Consider the following 16,593-nt stretch of genomic DNA (forward strand, 5'->3'; position numbering starts at 1 on the left):
AATCATCCGACAACGATTGGCTCAAACCGAGGGGCAACTCGTTCAATACGGTCCAGAGGCGATGACCATCCGAAAACTCGAAATTCTGCTGGCAGAGTCCGAGAAGAAGGTTGCCGAGGCCGAGAAACGCGTCGAAAAGGGCGAGCATCTCCTAAAGGCCGAGGTCGAGCACTCGAAATGGGCCGCCGAGAAGAAGGAGAGACAGGCCAGCAAGATCCGGGAAGACATGGTCAGGCTCGTTCGGAGGGCAAAGGACAGGATCGGGGTTCTAAACGCGAAGGTCAGCTCTCTCGAGCGCGAGCTGGATGCAGCCAAACGAAAGGACATGTCGGCCGAAGTCGAAACTTTGCTTGCCCAAAAGGATGCGACAATTCAGTTCCTGACCGAGACGGGGCTCGCCCTCGAGAAAGACCGCGACGAGAAGATGAGTTACGCCGAGACGATGTACGCTTCGCTGCAGGCGGAGAACGAGAGCCTTCGGCGGCAGTTGAGTGACTTGGCGGAGCGAACTCGCAGCGACAACAATGCGGCCTGCACTCTGAGAGACAACCTTAACAACGCCAAAGTCCAAGTTCAGACGACAGAGGCCATGTTCTTCGAAAAGGAGAAGAAGATTGACGAGCTCGAGAGCCAGCTCAAGAAGGTGATGGATGAGTCCAAGACGGCCGTGGCCCATGCCAATAACCAAGTCGGCAAACTGAGAGCCAAGCTCTCAGCCTCGCAAGAGAAGATGGTGTCTGGAATAACAAAGGAGGACATCGAAGTGCTCAACCGCCAGTTGGACGAGCTCAGAAACCAAGTGGCAGACGCTCGCTCCACCCGCGACATCACGATGAGCGAAGCTTCGGCCATCCATGCTGAACAACAAAAGTGCATCGAGACCCTGCGCAAGGACACGGACGCCACCTGTATCGAAAACGCAAACATGCGACAGGAAATAACCAGACTCCAAGAGCTGCTCGACCAGCACGCTGTTTCGGGCGCCAAAAGCAGCAGCGCCATCGAGCAGCGTATCGCGGGTATGCAGAACCAACACCAAGCGGACATGAACGAGGCAAAGTCGATGCTCGACACGAAGGATGGTGAAATCAAGCATCTCCAAGACAGCCTGATAGGCATGAAGACACACATCGCTAGCCTCCAGGGAGAAGTGGACGAAATGCAGGGATGCGTGGATGAACAAGACGAGCACGTTGAAAAGCTGGAGAGGAAGCTGCGCACAGCGCTCATCAACGAGAAGAAGGCCATCGAGCGCTTCGCCAAACTAGAAGAGAAGAGGATCAAGGAAGCATCTGCGGATCTCCTCAAGTACAACCGACTCAAGGTCGAATACAACAAGGCCACGCAAGAGAGGGACAATCTACTCGCTGGCAACCAGACTGACGAGACCAAGAGACTCGGCGACTAGCTGGGTAAGTGAACGCAGCTGGCCGATAAGGGAAAAGGTACTGACTGTTTGTTCAGCAAAGGCACCGAATTTGACGGTGGCCCGCGACCTAGAAACCAGCGAATTGAAGGATCAAATCGAAACATTGACGAGAAAGACGGGGAACAAACGTGCCGGCGCCAACACGAGCACGGAAAGGCAGAACGACCCCAAGACGAATCGCAAGCAGACACAGACATAACCCCCTCCCCCCCCCGAGAGCAGATGAAAGCAGCAAAAAAAGGCATCGAACATCACCGACAAAGTCCGACTTGGCGGAGAGAATCAAGACGACGGCGCGAAGGACGAAGCCCGCTCCGGCGACAAGACGGAGTGATGACACCCCTGGAGGATGCATGAAACTTTCTACCCTGTTCAGTGCGAATGTCACTTTTTCTCTTGTTGTTCTCGTCATTACTACTATAGATTCTATGATACCCGTATGAATGGTTGCAGCCGGCGAGCCGAAACCCATGACAAGAGTCCGCCAGGGTCTCCAAAGGGTGGCGATCGGAAGCGCCGGTATACGGAGGTACGGAAAAAGGGGACACACGGGGCTTATGAGGCGGAGAAGATGATGGTAGTAATTGAGAAGAAAGATTTTTTGGAAAAAAAAAAGGGAAAAAAAAAGGAGGCTTTTCCCAGTCCATTGATATTGTGCTTTTCGGGCATGCATACTATGCGTGCGATGTGGTATATATGTGTGTACAATGACGACCCCTCCATATACAACAACATGACCGACCGACCGACCGACCCATCCCCTACAAGTCGTCCATGTCCAGGCCGTCGACCTTGCCGAGGAAGTCGCCGGCGCCGCCGCGCAGCAGCTCGTCGACGTCGAGGGTGCCGGCGGTGATGTACTTCTCGCTGACGCCGGCGTTGACGCGCCTGGAGAGCAGGTCGCGCAGCTGGGCGCGCATGGCGGCCATCTCGGCCTTTGACATGTTCTTGTCCTCCTGCTGCTTCTTCTTGCGCTGGCTGCCGCGGCCGGTCCAGCTGCCGGCCCTGTCGAGCTCGTCGCTGTCGTACTCGACGCCGAGCTCGTCGGCGGCGGCGCGGACCCAGTCCTCGTCCTTGGTGCCCTTCTCCTTGGCGAGGGTGGCGTCGGTGAGCTTCTTGGCGAGGTCGACGCGCGGCTTGAGGCGGGAGGCGATGCGTCGGTCGATGTCGATGGTGCGCATGAGGTACTTCTTCTTGCCGGCCGCCTGGTCCTGCTGCTGCCCGGCGTGGACCTTGGCGGCGAGGCGGCGGGTGGGGACGACCTCGTCGGGCCCGCAGAGGATGATGCTGAGGCCGGTGCGCTCGGCGCGGGCGGTGCGGCCGGAGCGGTGGACGTACATGTCGGCGGCGCGGGGCACGTGGTAGTGGACGACCTGGTCGATGCCGGGGATGTCGAGGCCGCGGGCGGCGACGTCGGTGGCGATGAGCACGGCGGTGGTGTTGGGCTTGGAGGCCGTGAAGCGCTCGACGGAGCGCAGGCGGGCCTTTTGCGCCATCTGCGAGTGCAGCGCCGTCGCGTTGATGTTGAGGTTCTGCAGGAAGGGGGCGAGCCGGCGGACGGCGCTGATGGAGTTTGTGAAGACGAGGGTCCGGCGGTTGGGGTTGAGCAGGAGGACGGTGTAGAGGTAGAGGTCCTTTTGGGCGTGTTAGTAAGAAAAGAAGGGGGGAAATAAGAAAACAAAGGGGGCGGGGGGGGGTAAATAAATACCTTTTCCATGGCGCCGCACTCGATAAGGCCCTCTTTCAGACCGGCGGCCATCTGCTTGGCCGGATTCACGTCGATGAACTTTGGCTTCTCCTCGCGGAAGTTGAGCTTCTTGAGCAGATACTCCATCGACTCCTTCTCCGACATGAGACCCCATTTGCCCTTGCCCGCCAGCTTCTGCTGCAGCCCCTGGTGGAACGTCGCCGAGAAGACGAGCGTCTGCCGGGCCGAGAGGCCCTTCTCGTTGTCGTCGTCTTCGTCTTCGTCGTCTCCGTCCTCATTAGTCACCTCGCGGTCGAGGGCGTCGAGGATCTCGCCGGCCTCTTTGAAGTGTCCCTCGCTCAGCAGCCGGTCGGCCTCGTCGACGACCAGGTATCTGATCTTCTTGAACCCGGCGAGCAGCTCCCGGCTGCCGCTGATGACCTCCCACAGACGGCCCGGCGTGGCGATGACGATGTCGGCCTTGGCCAGCTGTCTCTGCTGCTTGAAGACGGACAAGCCGCCCGTCACCGAGCAGACGAAGGGGGCGTTGAGCAGGCCGGCGCAGAGGTTCTTGATGTGGTTGGTGATTTGGTGGGCCAGTTCTCTCGTGGGCGAAAGGACCAGCGCGAAGGGCGTGTTTTCGGGCTTCGAGGGCCTCTCCCCGTCCAGGCTGCCGTCGCCGTCGTACTTGTCGAGCCAGTCCTCGACAATGGGGATAGAGAAGGCCAGGGTCTTGCCGGAACCGGTCGAGGCCTTTCCGATGACGTCGTGGCCGGCCAGGATGTCGGGTATGGTGGAGGACTGGATTTTTGTGGGCTTGGCGAACTTGAGCTTGGCGATGGCCGAGACCAGAGCGGGCGAGAGGCCGAGATCGACCCAGGGGGTCATGTCGAGGTCCTCGTCGGCGTCTTGGACCTCGTCCAGGGCGGCGAAGCCGCTGCTCTCGAGCTTGGCGTCGTCGGGATTGGGCCGGGCCTTCTTCTCCTTCTTTTCCTTCTTCTTCTGGTTCTTGCTCTTTGGCTGTTCGGGCGGTGATTCGGCAGCGTCTGCGGCGTCGTCCGTCTTCTCTGCAGGCTTGTCGTCCCTGGGCTGTTGTTGTTCCGTCCTTGCTGCCTTTTTCTCGTTCTTCGTCTTCTTTGATTCCACCTTGGCGCTCGTCTTGGGGGTTTCTTTCACCGGTTCGGATCGGGCAGGGGCGGGTTCAGAGTCGCTGAAGCCCTGGAACTCTGCGTCGGCGTGGTCCTTTTCGTCGCCGGAGGGTATGGCAGCGACCTGGCCTCGGGTCAGTCGCTGTAGCACGATCAGGAGAGGTATGGGGGTTAACAGGTTATGTTATTTACGTACGAACTGCACATTGTCGCCATCCTTGACGACGTCGACGCCCTCAATGACCTCGAGGCCGTAGAAACCCTCGGCATCGTCGAACATCTCGGGCACCTCGACCTTCTTCCATGGTAGTGCGCTAGCAGGGACCTTGCGCTTCTTGGAGGGGACACTATTTGCTTTGGCGGACTTTTGACGCTTCTGGGGGTTTTGACCAGCCTCTGAGGGCTGGTGTTTCCTCTTGTGCTGCATTGTGTGTTCCTTGGGGGGAAGTATCTGTAGTGGCGGTGGTGGTAGCGGTGGTTGTGGTAGTGGTGGTGGTGGTAGTTGTAGATATTGAGCCAAAGGCGGAAAAGAAAAATGTCAGAAAAATGCCCCGCGACTTCGCAGAGCAGCGCAGCGCGGCGCAGAACAGAGCAGCTCTCTTTACGCTGCGCTCGAAAATTTCAGCGGACCCGGAAAATCAGTTGGGCCGGGGCAGTGAGTCCCCCTAAGAGGCACAGACCACAGCTTAATTCAGCCCTATAGCCGCTGTCGAGGCCACTGAGTCGCTGAAGCAAATTTTCTCCTCCGGCGGACGGAGGAACGCTGGAACCCCGCCATGTCAAATAATGAAAATAAAGATAAAAAATATGATAAAATAAAATAAAAATAAAAAACCTCATCGTCATCATCACGACCCTCAACCTTCACCCCCTCTTCATTCACCAACTCATTCACTTCTTCTCCCCTTAGTTTAGTTTCCACCATGGGCAAGTCTTCCAAGGACAAGCGCGACGCCTACTATCGTCTCGCCAAGGAGCAGGGCTGGCGTGCACGCAGCGCCTTCAAGCTGCTGCAACTGGACGAGGGTGAGTCGCTTTACCCCGCCATTAGTGACGCCCCTTGACCGACACATTCAATGCTGACGCGAGTCCAGAGTTTGACCTCTTCGCCAACGTCACCCGGGTCGTCGACCTGTGCGCTGCTCCCGGGAGCTGGTCCCAGGTCTTGTCCCGTGTGCTCATCAAGGGGGAGAAGTTTGGCCGGTCGGCATGGCAGGACCGCGAGGCCAAGTTCCGCCAGGAGATGCTCGGCGTCTTCCCCGCCGCCCCTTCGGAGCCCGGCGCGTCCGAGGCTGAGAAGTCCGACGCAGAGGCGGCGGCGAGGAGGGAAGAGGAGGCCCACCCCCGAAAGGACGTCAAGATCGTGTCTATCGACCTGCAGCCCATCAGCCCGCTCCCTGGCATTATCACCCTCCGCGCCGATATCACGCACCCCGCCACCGTGCCCCTCCTCCTCAAGGCCCTCGATCCCGACTACGACGCCAACTCGACAGGCAAGCAGCAGGCCACCGACCGTGTCGACCTGGTCATCAGCGACGGCGCCCCGGACGTCACCGGCCTCCACGACCTCGACATCTACGTCCAGTCGCAGCTCCTCTTCGCCGCCCTCAACCTCGCCCTCTGCGTCCTGAAGCCCGGCGGCAAGTTCGTCGCCAAGATCTTCCGCGGCCGCAACGTCGACCTGCTGTACGCCCAGCTCAAGATCTTCTTCGAGACCGTCGTCGTCGCCAAGCCCAGGTCGTCCCGCGCGAGCAGCGTCGAGGCCTTTATCGTCTGCATCAACTTCCAGCCCCCCGCCGGCTTCCACGCCAGCCTCGAGAACCCGCTCGGCGTCGGCCACGACCTGGACCGCATGCTCCGCGACCGCACGAGCCGCCTGCCCGCCGTCGCCCCCGCGCTGATGCAGGACCCGGCCACGGCCAAGTGGAATGCGTCGCCCACATTGTCCGCCACCGGCGGCGGCGGCGGCGGGGGGCAGGCTGTCGTCGAAGTGGAGGCCTACGACGAGACGGACGAGACGACGGACCACGAGAGCAACATTCGGTGGATCGCACCCTTCATTGCGTGCGGAGACCTGTCGGCCTTTGATTCTGACGCTTCCTATCAACTACCCGAGGACCACGTCTCCCTTGACCCCGTGCAGCCTCCGACGGCGCCCCCCTACAAGCGCGCCATCGAGCTGAGAAAGGCCGCCGGCGGTGCGTACGGCAAGACCTCTGTCAAAGTCTAAGCTACTCTGTACCGCCAAAAAAAAAAAAAAAAACCAGCCAGAGAAAACCAGCCCAAGAAACCCCACATCACTCATTCATCGTCATCCGTATCGGGCGGGCCCGCGGGCATCGACGGCCCTCGCTTCTCGAGCAGGTACAGCTCCCCGGAGTGCGACCGCCCCCACTCGGACGTGCCCAGCGCCTGCTCGTACAGTTTGCTGGCCTGCGGCGACGAGGTCAGGAGCAGGAAGCGCCTCAGGTGCGGCCACTCGTACAGGACCTCGTTCAGGCACACCATCAGCCACTGCGCCAGGCCCCTGCCCTGGTGCGAGGGCAGCACGTAGATGTCGGCGAGGTAGCCGATGGTCACGTAGTCGGTGACGACGCGGGCGAGCCCCACGAGCGCGGGACCCTTTTTGCCTGTATGGGCTTAGGGTTGGGAAAAAGAAAACCGAGGAACCGAATCAAGGATGAGGGGGGGGGACGGAGGTTGGGGGAGGCGACTTACCTGCAATGTCGGCGGTGGCCGCGGGGAGCTTGTAGACGCCAAGGCACAGCGAGTTGTCGACCAGGCGGCGCAGGGCGGCCTCGGGCACCCGGCTCGTCCACCACATCAGCTCCGAGTCGAATGCGTCGTTGATGGCTCCGAGGTCGAGGAGGGACCGGTCGGTGGAGATGAGGTAGTCGTCGCGGTGCCACTGCTTGGAGATCTGGTTCGGCATCGTAAGGAAAAAAAGGGGGGGAGGACAATTTGACATGTAGGTGAAGGATACGTTGAAACCGTTGGCACCGGCGTCTCTCGTCAGTGGGAAATAAAACCCGCTCTCTCTTCCCCTCGTCCCAAAAAGCTTGGGCTAACGAACCGTAAACTCGTGGCGCCATGGAGGGGGGGATCGAGCGTCTCTCCCGCCCATCGGCAACGTCATTTTCTGACCCGGATTAGGCCACCGTCGGAGAGTTCCAATGTGTTGTATGTTAGTGTGAACTAAATCTGAACCTAATCGCGCATCGGGCGTAATTGGCCGAGCTGCTGCCATAGTTTGCGCTTTTCGCGATGCCAACCTTTGAACCATAATCGAGAACAACCGTTGCCCTTCTTATCCGTCACCCCTTTGAACTAGGTCAATCTCTAATTCTATAAGCCCGTGGCCGTAAGTGAGACTGTCGCCATCTCATCCTTGATGCCAACTTTTCCATCGCAGAATCACAAGATGGATAGGCCTATCGACTGCGACCAGGACAGTATCGCTCCCTTTGCCACCGAACTCAGCAATGATCTCCGCGACCTTCCTCTGTGTGAAATGATCGACCGCAGGATCCGACACTTTTCTTAAGTGCGCTGAAGCCTGATGTTGAAGACCGTGGTGGTATGAGAGGGCAGTTTAGCCCCAATACGAAGCTCGTTACCAATCTCCTTCACCTGAATGATATCATAAACAACACCGATGGTGTTCTTGACTGTTTCTTCTACAGATGCGAAGGCGCGGACCACATACGGCCCCATGAGCTTCTGCTTGTTGACCGAGGTCGGGTGACTTTGTTATGTCACTGGATTCTGGAACCCCGTTTGTCGACGCGGGATACGACTGTCGGATTTGTGAGAAACGCGATGTCTACGTTATTGATCTTGATGATTGGCTTCAAACTCGACTCATTGAGCCTCGAAGCCAAGACCATTGCACGATCACCCACAATGGAAGCTTTGTAACATTGAAAGAGACCGTTGCGAAGGCCCAGAGGAGTGCCATGAAGATAAAGAACGTTTTGGAGAATCAAGTTTGACGAATATGACAATAGCAACTGGGTTGGCGGATAGGCCCGAGATGTTTCACTATGAGCACCGCAGCCACAGAGGCTGTAAGCAAGAAATCTGGCTAGCGGTAACCGTCGCAGATGAGAGAGACTAGGACATAGAGACGTAAACACAGTCGAAGAAAACTGCGGCGGCCAGAGTCCTTCTATTGAGGCTCTAGCTCAGCTTTGTTTTTGTTTTTATGAGTGAGACACTGGCCGATTAAGGCGGTGGTGGTGGTCGTCGTATCCAAGGAATTCAACCCCGAAATGTTCGCACAAATGACATGTCAAATGGAAAGCAGGTTGTTTCTTGGGATTTGGACAATTCCAGAACTACCATCTTTGATATTCCTGTTCCAAAAACACCCCGGCCACAGTGCCCTTGATGCACCATTGTCCGTCAATGTGGGATATTCCGACGTCGTCTCTTGCCTGCTTTACGATTCGAACCTTTGCTAGCGTTCGTCCTTCCTATAAAAAGCCTTCGTGGTTCTACCCATTTCTCTCACTTATCCTTCACCTTCATAACACCTACTTGCTCCCTCTTCTTCTTCTTTCTTCACTCCATCCAGGTCTGTTCGATCCCCCTTAATCTCAACCCTCTCATCTCTTATTGCCTCTTCTGATTCCATCTCTGTTCAGCCTACTGACAACAACGGAAAGAAAAGCTTCCGCGGATGTGATAGCATTTGAAGAAAAACCATCTTCTTTACCCAAGTACACCGTATCAATTCGAGATACACCACTCTGAAAGCTGTCCACGGACCAAAGGTGACAAGTAACGAGTTGCTATCTTCTCGTCCTACATCGATACTGATAACTCTCTCGTGGAAACACAAGATGACTTACTATGATCGAGACGCTCTTGACACCTTCATCGCGGAAGTCAGCGGTGAGCTTCGCGATCGCCCTATGCGAGCAGCCATCGATGGCAAGATTAGACACTTTTTCAAGTGCATTGACGAAGCGGATTGGGATGGTGTGAGAATGCACTTGAGCCTCGATGCGAAGCTCATCGGCGACCTCGTCGGTCCGGGAGATATCTTCATCGGCATCGATCGCGTCATGAAATGGTTCACCGAAGCCAGAAACCACAACCAGCTCACTGCTCATCAACTTCTGCTCATTGACCGAGGTCGGGTTACTTGTTATGTCACTCATTTCTGGAGCTTGAATGCCGACGACATGGACAGCAAGCCTGAGTTCTGCAAGACACGCGAGGTCTACATCATTGATCTAGACGATAGTCATCAAATTCGACGTTTTGAGCGTCGATACCATGAGCAAGATGAACTGCTATTCGATGGAGGCTTTAAAGAAATGAAAAGGGCATTCGAGAAGGCCGAGTTGCACGCTATTGAACTGAAAGAGACTTTCTAAGAAGCCTATTTGAGCTACAGCAACTGAACCGATGAAAGGTATGGGGATATTGGCGGTGGGACACATGGAAAATAGCGTGGTCGTCGAATTGCAACGCTATCCGATATCAATAGAATCCTCTTATTTTATTTTATCATTTTCCTTACTTCCAAGAGCCATATTTGATTCCCATGTGGCTTTTCCCTACGACCTACTAACTCCCTCCTATGCCCTGGAATGGCTTACCACAGCGTCGTGGACATCTTTCGAGGACAAAAGTTATGAAGCCACAGGTCCCAGGTGATCCCCCCCCACCTTGGAACCCGACCAGCCGTCGGAGCCCGAGTGAGCCATTGCAACTCCGACACCATCAACGGCACAAAGGATAACTACCTCGGCAACACCCTGATCGACGGCTTCATGGACTTTCAGAAGATCTGGATGGAAAAGTGCTGAAACCGAGGGGGGATCTCAGCCCTGGCGTAATGGCTGAGTCGATAGGCTCTCGTCCTGTTTTCCAGGCCAGTAGCTATTTGCTGACTTGTAAGAAACATAGATGCCATTAATGAATTACGTTGTACGGGCTGGAAAGGTGTTCCTACATGGTAGCTGGTTTCCCGGACGACAGGAGCCCGCTTTTGGACACAAAGACATGTTCGATGCAGCATGTCAAAAGTCACGCAACGTAGCCACTGGCGCTTTCTTGATACTGGTTATATAGGTATGTATGAATCATCAAGAATCCTCGCTTGATGGCTATGCGGTGCTAGTAGGAGCTCTGTAGGTCAAATAGTGCAGCGAAAGAAATCAGATCCCAAGTTCTCGACTGCGCTTCCTCATCCCCTTCCTTGAGACATGATCCTTTTGACGTCTTCGGTATCATATGATAACAGACGGGGCGATCGAAACCAGCCTGTCGAGTAGTTTACCAGCCCAAGAGGGCGAAGAGTTGCTTGGCACGATCGATGGTCCAAGACCGCCAGGTGTCCTCCAACGAGTACCATCCCAACTTGACGTCGACCGGGTAGCGTTCCGGCTTGTAAATCTTGAAGTTGCGCTCGTCGAGGGCCGTGTGACCAGTCTGTGCTGCGGGAAAACTGTTCTGTCGGGCGATCCCCGAGGCCATGTTTGCCCAGAGGCGGTGGATGATGGAAAGATGACTGCCATCAGACGGGTGGAACCAGGAACTGCCAAAGATGTCGGCTAAGGAGGTTGAGTCAAGGACGGCATCCGAGTGGGACATCGGACGCGATAGAAGTGGCCGGCTGGGATGGCTATTCATCTCGCCGGTCATGTCGCCGAACAGCCATAGCTTTTCGCGGGGCAGAAACATGCTGGCGCTGAGAGAGTGGACCTTGAGGCCGCCGGGGTTTGCGTCGTAAAACTCGCCGGCGTTGTCGAGGTAATCGAAGTAGGAGGTGTGCTGAATACTGCGGAAGTGATCAAGGCTGCCAATCTCGATGCGAGTGTCGACAGTACACTCCTTGTAGTTGAAAGCAAGCCGGGGAGCGTCGGCGTCAATCGTCGAATGGGAATGGTACTGCTCATCATCAGCCTCATGGGAAACACCGGGGCAAACGCTTCCCTCAGTCTCTGAACCACCGGTTCTGCAGGCTCGGGTTCGAAAGTCCAAGTCCTGGTCCAAATGGACCTCCTCCTTTTGACCAACATGGTACTCGGAAGAAAAGCTGGGTTCGCTCAGGTTGCCGCCGTCGGTCAGAATCCAGGTAATATCGGCTGCCGGTCGAACCAGTTCGGGGTGCTCAGCCATGAAGGATTTGGTACTCCGCCACAACTGCTTTGAATGCCCTTCGTCTTGGGAGGGCATCTCATTGAAGCCGTAGGTGATGCCGTGGTCTCGCATCAGGCGGAAGACGTCGAAGTTGATATCGCACATAAACTGGGTCTGGAAGACCAATCATGTCAGTCACATAAGGGAATTTCATGGGAGCCAGAAGCCAACTTACACCAGGCTCGACCATCCAGAACCAGTCGTAAGCCTGGAGACGTTTCTCGCGTGCAAATGGACCAGCAGACCAGCGTCGGCTGTGGTGGGAAACTTGTGTTTGGGCTGTATCAGTGTCCACTCTCTAGGTGTGCACCACACCCGCATGGAAGCGACCCAGTTCAGCCTGGCGAGAGACAGACCAGTGTTGCTGAGTGATCAAGTTGTAGGTGACAGTTCCGGTAGTGGCGTTGGAAGTGGCATCCTTGAAGTCTTCGCTGAGCTCTTCAAAGCTGAAGAACACCCAGTCGTAACGGTACTTGCTATTGAATCGCTGTTCAAGCTGGGTGACCGACTCCACCATCTGATCGAGCTGGTTCTCGGACACAAGGGCAACAAAGGCAGCTCTCGGAGAGGCGTTGCGAACGTAGAGAGGCCCAGAACACGCTGACGGAACCTGGAGAAGGGCCAGGAGGATCGTGAATATGAGAGCGTACCAAGATGGCAAGACTGACCTGCTGCGTCTTGCCATCCTGACTGATGGCCGTGGGGATGAAGATTGGAGATTGAACAAGCGAAATCGCAGATGTGAGGAAATCGGAAACAAAGACAGAGAGGAATCGAGATCCCGCCAACAGAAGACAGGAGAAGAGTGTTTTGCAAGTCACTCGAGGCTGAGACAGTGTTTGCTTTGGAGAGGTTGTTGTGCGGTTTGTTCAGGGGAAGATGTGTGGATGGCAGTGATCTTGACTGAAAGTGAAGTCAAGGCAGCCAATAGTGTGATATGCTTATGACGGCATTAGCACCTCGCTTAGCTTCTTCTTTGTATAAAAGGCAGGAACAGTTCATTGTGCCTTCTAGCACACGTGATATCCTTCACCGACAGATGTGCGCCTCAGGCGCCCAAGTGAAGCCTGGGTGATGCTATTACGGACAGAGGACATCCTCCACCGGGCACGTGATGCCACGCTTTCTACCCAAAGCCCTAAGTTTTTCCAGAACAGATTTCGCTCAAGAGATTCGGTTTTACTAATACACACTAACAGGAGTACACCCGCTGGCGTGAGTTGACAAATCCTGATCTGAACGAAGAGCCCATTGACACTGTCGATAACAAGGGTATGGGGATCCACTAAGTCACTATTGTCACTTTTCAGCCTTTGTGGCCCTAACATCGAGACTTGATTCAAGAATGTTCTTCTATATTCCTTATCTGTTAGGTAAGGAGGATTTGTGTAAGGGGTTATCTCTTTGTCATGTAACCTCCTTCCTGATTAGGAGCCTTGCGACCCGGTTTCGGGACAGTCATTTCTCTTTACATATGCATGTTGGAGATACATTTAGTTCTAGAAGATCCTTCGTAATGCTACTGGTTCATGTCGGCCATACTCCGCACTATGACAGGGGCTATCGATTAAATGCTAAGGGTCGTATAAATTAACGGCTAAATTAGGACTTAAATAACATACTCCAAATCATCCCCAGTTAAACTCTACGAGACCAGCTTCCTGTGCATCAACTCCGCTTGCCCTTCCCCGACCTACGACTCTTTACTTTCTCATCACATTTTCCAGTTTAGCTGTTGAGTCTATAGCTTTGTGATGGTTGTCAATGTAAACTACGCCGGCTTTGAACGTCGGCTCTCTGTGGTTCAGCAAGTCCTCCATGGCCGCGGGCTTCAGGTTGGTGATCAGTACTGCCATGCATCAACTTCTCTCTCACTAACTGGGCAACTTTTCCAACTTGCCGGTAGGCCTCCATCATCTCGACCCTGGCTTATGACGAAGAGTACGCATATCCCTTTAACAACTTCCTCTTCAAAGTAGAGCTAGCGACGCCGGCCTTCGCATCATCGTTTCCGGGTACTCAACCTGGCACATGCAAAGCTCCGCTTGAAGGCGTCTCCACGCTAGTCATCAAACTTAGCAACCTCGCGGCCCACGACGTGAACAATACCAACCGCGTAGAGAATGACGTCGCTTCACAGCACCTTGTTCGTGAGTCCATGGAAAAGAGCGGGCTTGATCCACTAATACCGGATGTTTACGCCTGGGTGCCTGCCACAACTACTGACCAAGTAAACGAGGAGGGGTTTGGTTGGATCATGTCAGAGTTCCGGAGCGGCGTTGATCTTGGTCCGGAATTCTCCTCTCTTGACATGGAAAGTCAGAAGCATGTCTTGGAGCAGATGGCTGCCGTTCTTGGGGCCATACAAGCAGTAGATCTCCCGCAAAGCGTCACTAAGTTTGGCGGCGGACTCAAGTTCGACCAGAACGGCGCTATTGTGAGCGGAGAGTCGTCATCTATGCAAGATGTGAGACCCACTGGCTCATACGCGGAGTGGAGAATAGAAAAGCTGCGTTCCCGCATCAAACAAGCTGCCGAAAGCTCAGTTATCCAAGGCTGGGAAAGCAATGGCGTTGACGCCAGGATCGAAAAGTTTCTCGCCAGCGGCGGCCCAGAGAAAGTGCTTAGTATTGTTGATATACACAAAAAGTTTCTAATACATGGAGACTTGAGTATGTATTCTAATCCTGAGTCTAGTCAGCGTCAGACTGATATCCCTAGTAGCCATTTACAACATGCTCTTTGATAAGAAGGCCAAGAAAGTCACAGCAGTTCTTGACTTCGACTTTGCCTCCGTTTCTCACCCCTTTGAAGAGTTCATCTCCATGTCTTTCAGCCACACCGGTGGAAATATTGGCGACGACGACACCGCGATCAACCAGGCGATTCTCTCAGGCGACTTCACTACGCCACCTGCAGACCTAGATAAGGAATCTCTCAAGGAGTGGGAGCTTGCTAAAACGTGGAATTCAGTTTTACAGGAGAGTGTCGCTCTTGCTCCGGTCCAGATCGACGGCGTTAACCAGATCCGTGACCTTATGCGCTTGCAGAGGTTCCTGTGTCCATACTGGCTAGGCAGCGCGTCAGTTCTCGAGGAACATGACGAGGTGAAGAGAGCCGAGCTTAGGGTAAAGGCAGAAGCAGACCTTGTAGGCTGGCTTAAGAAGCACGGGTATTAAGCAAAAAAGATATCATGAACATGATGCTAGAACAAGGTGCAATGCCATTAGAATCCCTATCCATCTTTAGACTGGTCAAATGGGTGAAGCTATAACACTAGTCCTGTTCGACTATTGTATGATTGTTGGCAATGGCTTGCAGTGCACCGGTCTACAATTGTCTGCTGAACACTTTACAATTCCATCCTCCATGTTTCTCCAATATGCCTAATTCCCCACTCTTGATGTTCTGTCTTACTCTCTAGCCTGAACCCAAATTTGGCGTACAAGCGGCGCGCGGAGCCAGACAAGTTGGTGGTTGACAACACAAGATGCTCATAACCCAATTCCTTTGCCGTATCGATGCAGCCTGTCATCAAACTGGTTCCCAAGCCAGATCCTCGCGCACAGTCCTCCACCAAGAAGCATCTCACTCTTGCTGTGCTTGGTGTTTCAGGCTCTTTGATGAGCATGATACACCCTAGAAACTCCCCGCCTGTCTCGGCAGTCCAGCACTGCTCCTTGTCAGGGTCGTAGTTGCAAAGGAAGTCAGATGTGATCCTGCCCACATGCGCTTCAAAATGCCTGTTGAATCCGAACTCTTTTGCATAGATTACTCCATGTCGATAGGTGATGTAACCTATGTCACCAGCGCGGTGGCCCCGTATCTCTATGTGTTGGTGGAGGAGCCCATGGGTCACGTGACCCACCTCCACCTCCTTCTTGGGCAGCCTCTGCCTACTGTAGGTAGCCTACTTCTAGTTAGCTACATATTACTAATATTAACGGATATTGCTTTACCTTGCTGCTCCTATAGGTTATGAGGCCTAGGTTGATACTAATTAATTTTCTTTATGATTAATTGATTAGCTGCTTTTGCCCCTTCTTTTTTGCTTTTTTAAATGGTCTATGGTAATATTTATGAAACGTTGTGATTACTGCCTGTATTACTGTTCTGACTGCCTGTCTGCTACAGTTGCGTCACCTCTTAATAATAATAATAAGTAATAAACTCAAAATGTTGCTTCTACCTTTATCTATACCCCTTTTTACTTAGACGTCTGATGAACAGTAGTAATTTGTGTAATAATTTAGATATGCCCCTTATCCTGTAAGGGAAACGTATAAAGTTTAATATATTATTAGGCTACCTGTGGTCTAGGGGAGACTTTTATCTATATTATATATTATATTATTCTTCCTTGCGTTAGTAATTAACTACTATTATAGCTAACAAGGTTAACTACTAAACAGTTATATAGTCTGTTCTTAAGCTTAAGGGGGAGTTAAACTAGTTATAATAGTAAGTGCTAGTTAATATATTACTTTACGCTACTAAAGTTAAGAAACATGTTAATTATAAAGTCCTTTAACTAGTAATTAATACTAATAAGTACAAGAATTAGGAAAATAAATATAATACTATCTATAGTATTATTATTAGCACTTATAACCTTATAATTATTAAGCTCCTTAACATAGGATAAGTTAATAATAGTAACCTATATACTCTTATAAAAACACTTAAGAAGTTTATCCCTAAGGTATCTAAAGATGCTATTACTACCCTTATTAATAAGTTTAGCAAAGGTAGTGCCTAAGACTATAAAACCCTTTATAATGCCTTTATAAAGGTTTAATACCTTTAAAGCTATATTACTAGCCTCTATAGTAAAAACTTTAACTACTATTAGGCTATTCTTATACTTAACTACTTTAAGATATAACTACTAGATACCTATAAGTACTATACTAATAATAATAAGATATTTACCTAGGCAAAGGTTATTAAGACTATCTATACTTTTACCTAGGATAAGGAATAGAAAATAGGACTTATTATATACTATAAGAATACTACTAATCTAATAGTAACCTCTTCTAGTGCTAACTAGGGCACTACTTTTACTAAGAATATTACCTATAGTAGTTTTTGCCTTTATTATAAAAAAAACTACTTTATTATAAAGTGTTAGACTACTTACCTAGAGCTAGTTTCTGCTAATTATCCTTATT

At 52.8% G+C, this 16,593-nt stretch overlaps 7 protein-coding genes across 7 annotated transcripts; 3 read left to right on the forward strand and 4 right to left on the reverse strand.

Moving 5' to 3' along the window:
• Positions 1–1,771: 1,771 nt before the first annotated feature.
• On the reverse strand, positions 1,772–4,815 carry LY79DRAFT_706846 (DEAD/DEAH box helicase). The gene is made up of 3 exons (XM_060565036.1): positions 4,461–4,815; positions 3,138–4,388; positions 1,772–3,063 (listed from the first exon to the last, which is right to left on the reverse strand). The coding sequence occupies exons 1-3, from the start codon at positions 4,689–4,691 to the stop codon at positions 2,191–2,193; spliced, it is 2,355 nt and encodes a 784-aa protein (XP_060409454.1). The 5' UTR covers positions 4,692–4,815; the 3' UTR covers positions 1,772–2,190.
• A 372-nt stretch (positions 4,816–5,187) lies between these two features.
• LY79DRAFT_673341 (FtsJ-like methyltransferase) lies at positions 5,188–6,494 on the forward strand (the record flags this gene model as incomplete). The annotated part of the gene is made up of 2 exons (XM_060564161.1): positions 5,188–5,290; positions 5,359–6,494. The coding sequence occupies 2 exons, from the start codon at positions 5,188–5,190 to the stop codon at positions 6,492–6,494; spliced, it is 1,239 nt and encodes a 412-aa protein (XP_060409455.1).
• Positions 6,495–6,565: 71 nt separating this feature from the next.
• On the reverse strand, positions 6,566–7,196 carry LY79DRAFT_524987 (acetyltransferase; the record flags this gene model as incomplete). Its single annotated transcript, XM_060555684.1, has 2 exons — positions 6,566–6,894; positions 6,983–7,196. The coding sequence occupies 2 exons, from the start codon at positions 7,194–7,196 to the stop codon at positions 6,566–6,568; spliced, it is 543 nt and encodes a 180-aa protein (XP_060409456.1).
• A 1,912-nt stretch (positions 7,197–9,108) lies between these two features.
• On the forward strand, positions 9,109–9,648 carry LY79DRAFT_583379 (uncharacterized protein; the record flags this gene model as incomplete). Its single annotated transcript, XM_060560320.1, has 1 exon — positions 9,109–9,648. The coding sequence occupies one exon, from the start codon at positions 9,109–9,111 to the stop codon at positions 9,646–9,648; it is 540 nt and encodes a 179-aa protein (XP_060409457.1).
• A 698-nt stretch (positions 9,649–10,346) lies between these two features.
• On the reverse strand, positions 10,347–12,104 carry LY79DRAFT_640748 (glycolipid 2-alpha-mannosyltransferase; the record flags this gene model as incomplete). The annotated part of the gene is given in 3 exon segments (XM_060562342.1): positions 10,347–11,533; positions 11,595–11,717; positions 11,730–12,104. 3 exon segments carry the CDS (start codon positions 12,102–12,104, stop codon positions 10,553–10,555), a joined length of 1,479 nt encoding a protein of 492 aa, XP_060409458.1. The 3' UTR covers positions 10,347–10,552.
• Positions 12,105–13,173: 1,069 nt separating this feature from the next.
• On the forward strand, positions 13,174–14,598 carry LY79DRAFT_593682 (uncharacterized protein; the record flags this gene model as incomplete). The annotated part of the gene is made up of 3 exons (XM_060561590.1): positions 13,174–13,254; positions 13,326–14,091; positions 14,144–14,598. 3 exons carry the CDS (start codon positions 13,174–13,176, stop codon positions 14,596–14,598), a joined length of 1,302 nt encoding a protein of 433 aa, XP_060409459.1.
• LY79DRAFT_567608 (uncharacterized protein) lies at positions 14,475–15,305 on the reverse strand. The gene is made up of 2 exons (XM_060558905.1): positions 15,147–15,305; positions 14,475–15,092 (listed from the first exon to the last, which is right to left on the reverse strand). Exon 2 carries the CDS (start codon positions 15,048–15,050, stop codon positions 14,772–14,774), a length of 279 nt encoding a protein of 92 aa, XP_060409460.1. The 5' UTR covers positions 15,051–15,092; positions 15,147–15,305; the 3' UTR covers positions 14,475–14,771.
• Between the last annotated feature and the right edge of the window lie 1,288 nt (positions 15,306–16,593).

Source organism: Colletotrichum navitas (genome assembly GCF_030913465.1).
Source record: "Colletotrichum navitas strain CBS 125086 chromosome Unknown LY79scaffold_84, whole genome shotgun sequence".
NCBI classification, from domain to species: Eukaryota; Fungi; Ascomycota; class Sordariomycetes; order Glomerellales; family Glomerellaceae; genus Colletotrichum; species Colletotrichum navitas.

Coding starts and splice junctions, on each gene's coding strand:
- LY79DRAFT_706846 (XM_060565036.1), bottom strand. CDS start 4,691: ATGCAGCACAAGAGGAAACACCAGCCCTCAGAGGCTGGTCAAAACCCC. Junction 4,389..4,460: donor ATGGCGACAATGTGCAGTTC/GTACGTAAATAA, acceptor ACCCGAGGCCAG/GTCGCTGCCATACCCTCCGG. Junction 3,064..3,137: donor AGTGCGGCGCCATGGAAAAG/GTATTTATTTAC, acceptor CACGCCCAAAAG/GACCTCTACCTCTACACCGT.
- LY79DRAFT_567608 (XM_060558905.1), bottom strand. CDS start 15,050: ATGCTCATCAAAGAGCCTGAAACACCAAGCACAGCAAGAGTGAGATGC.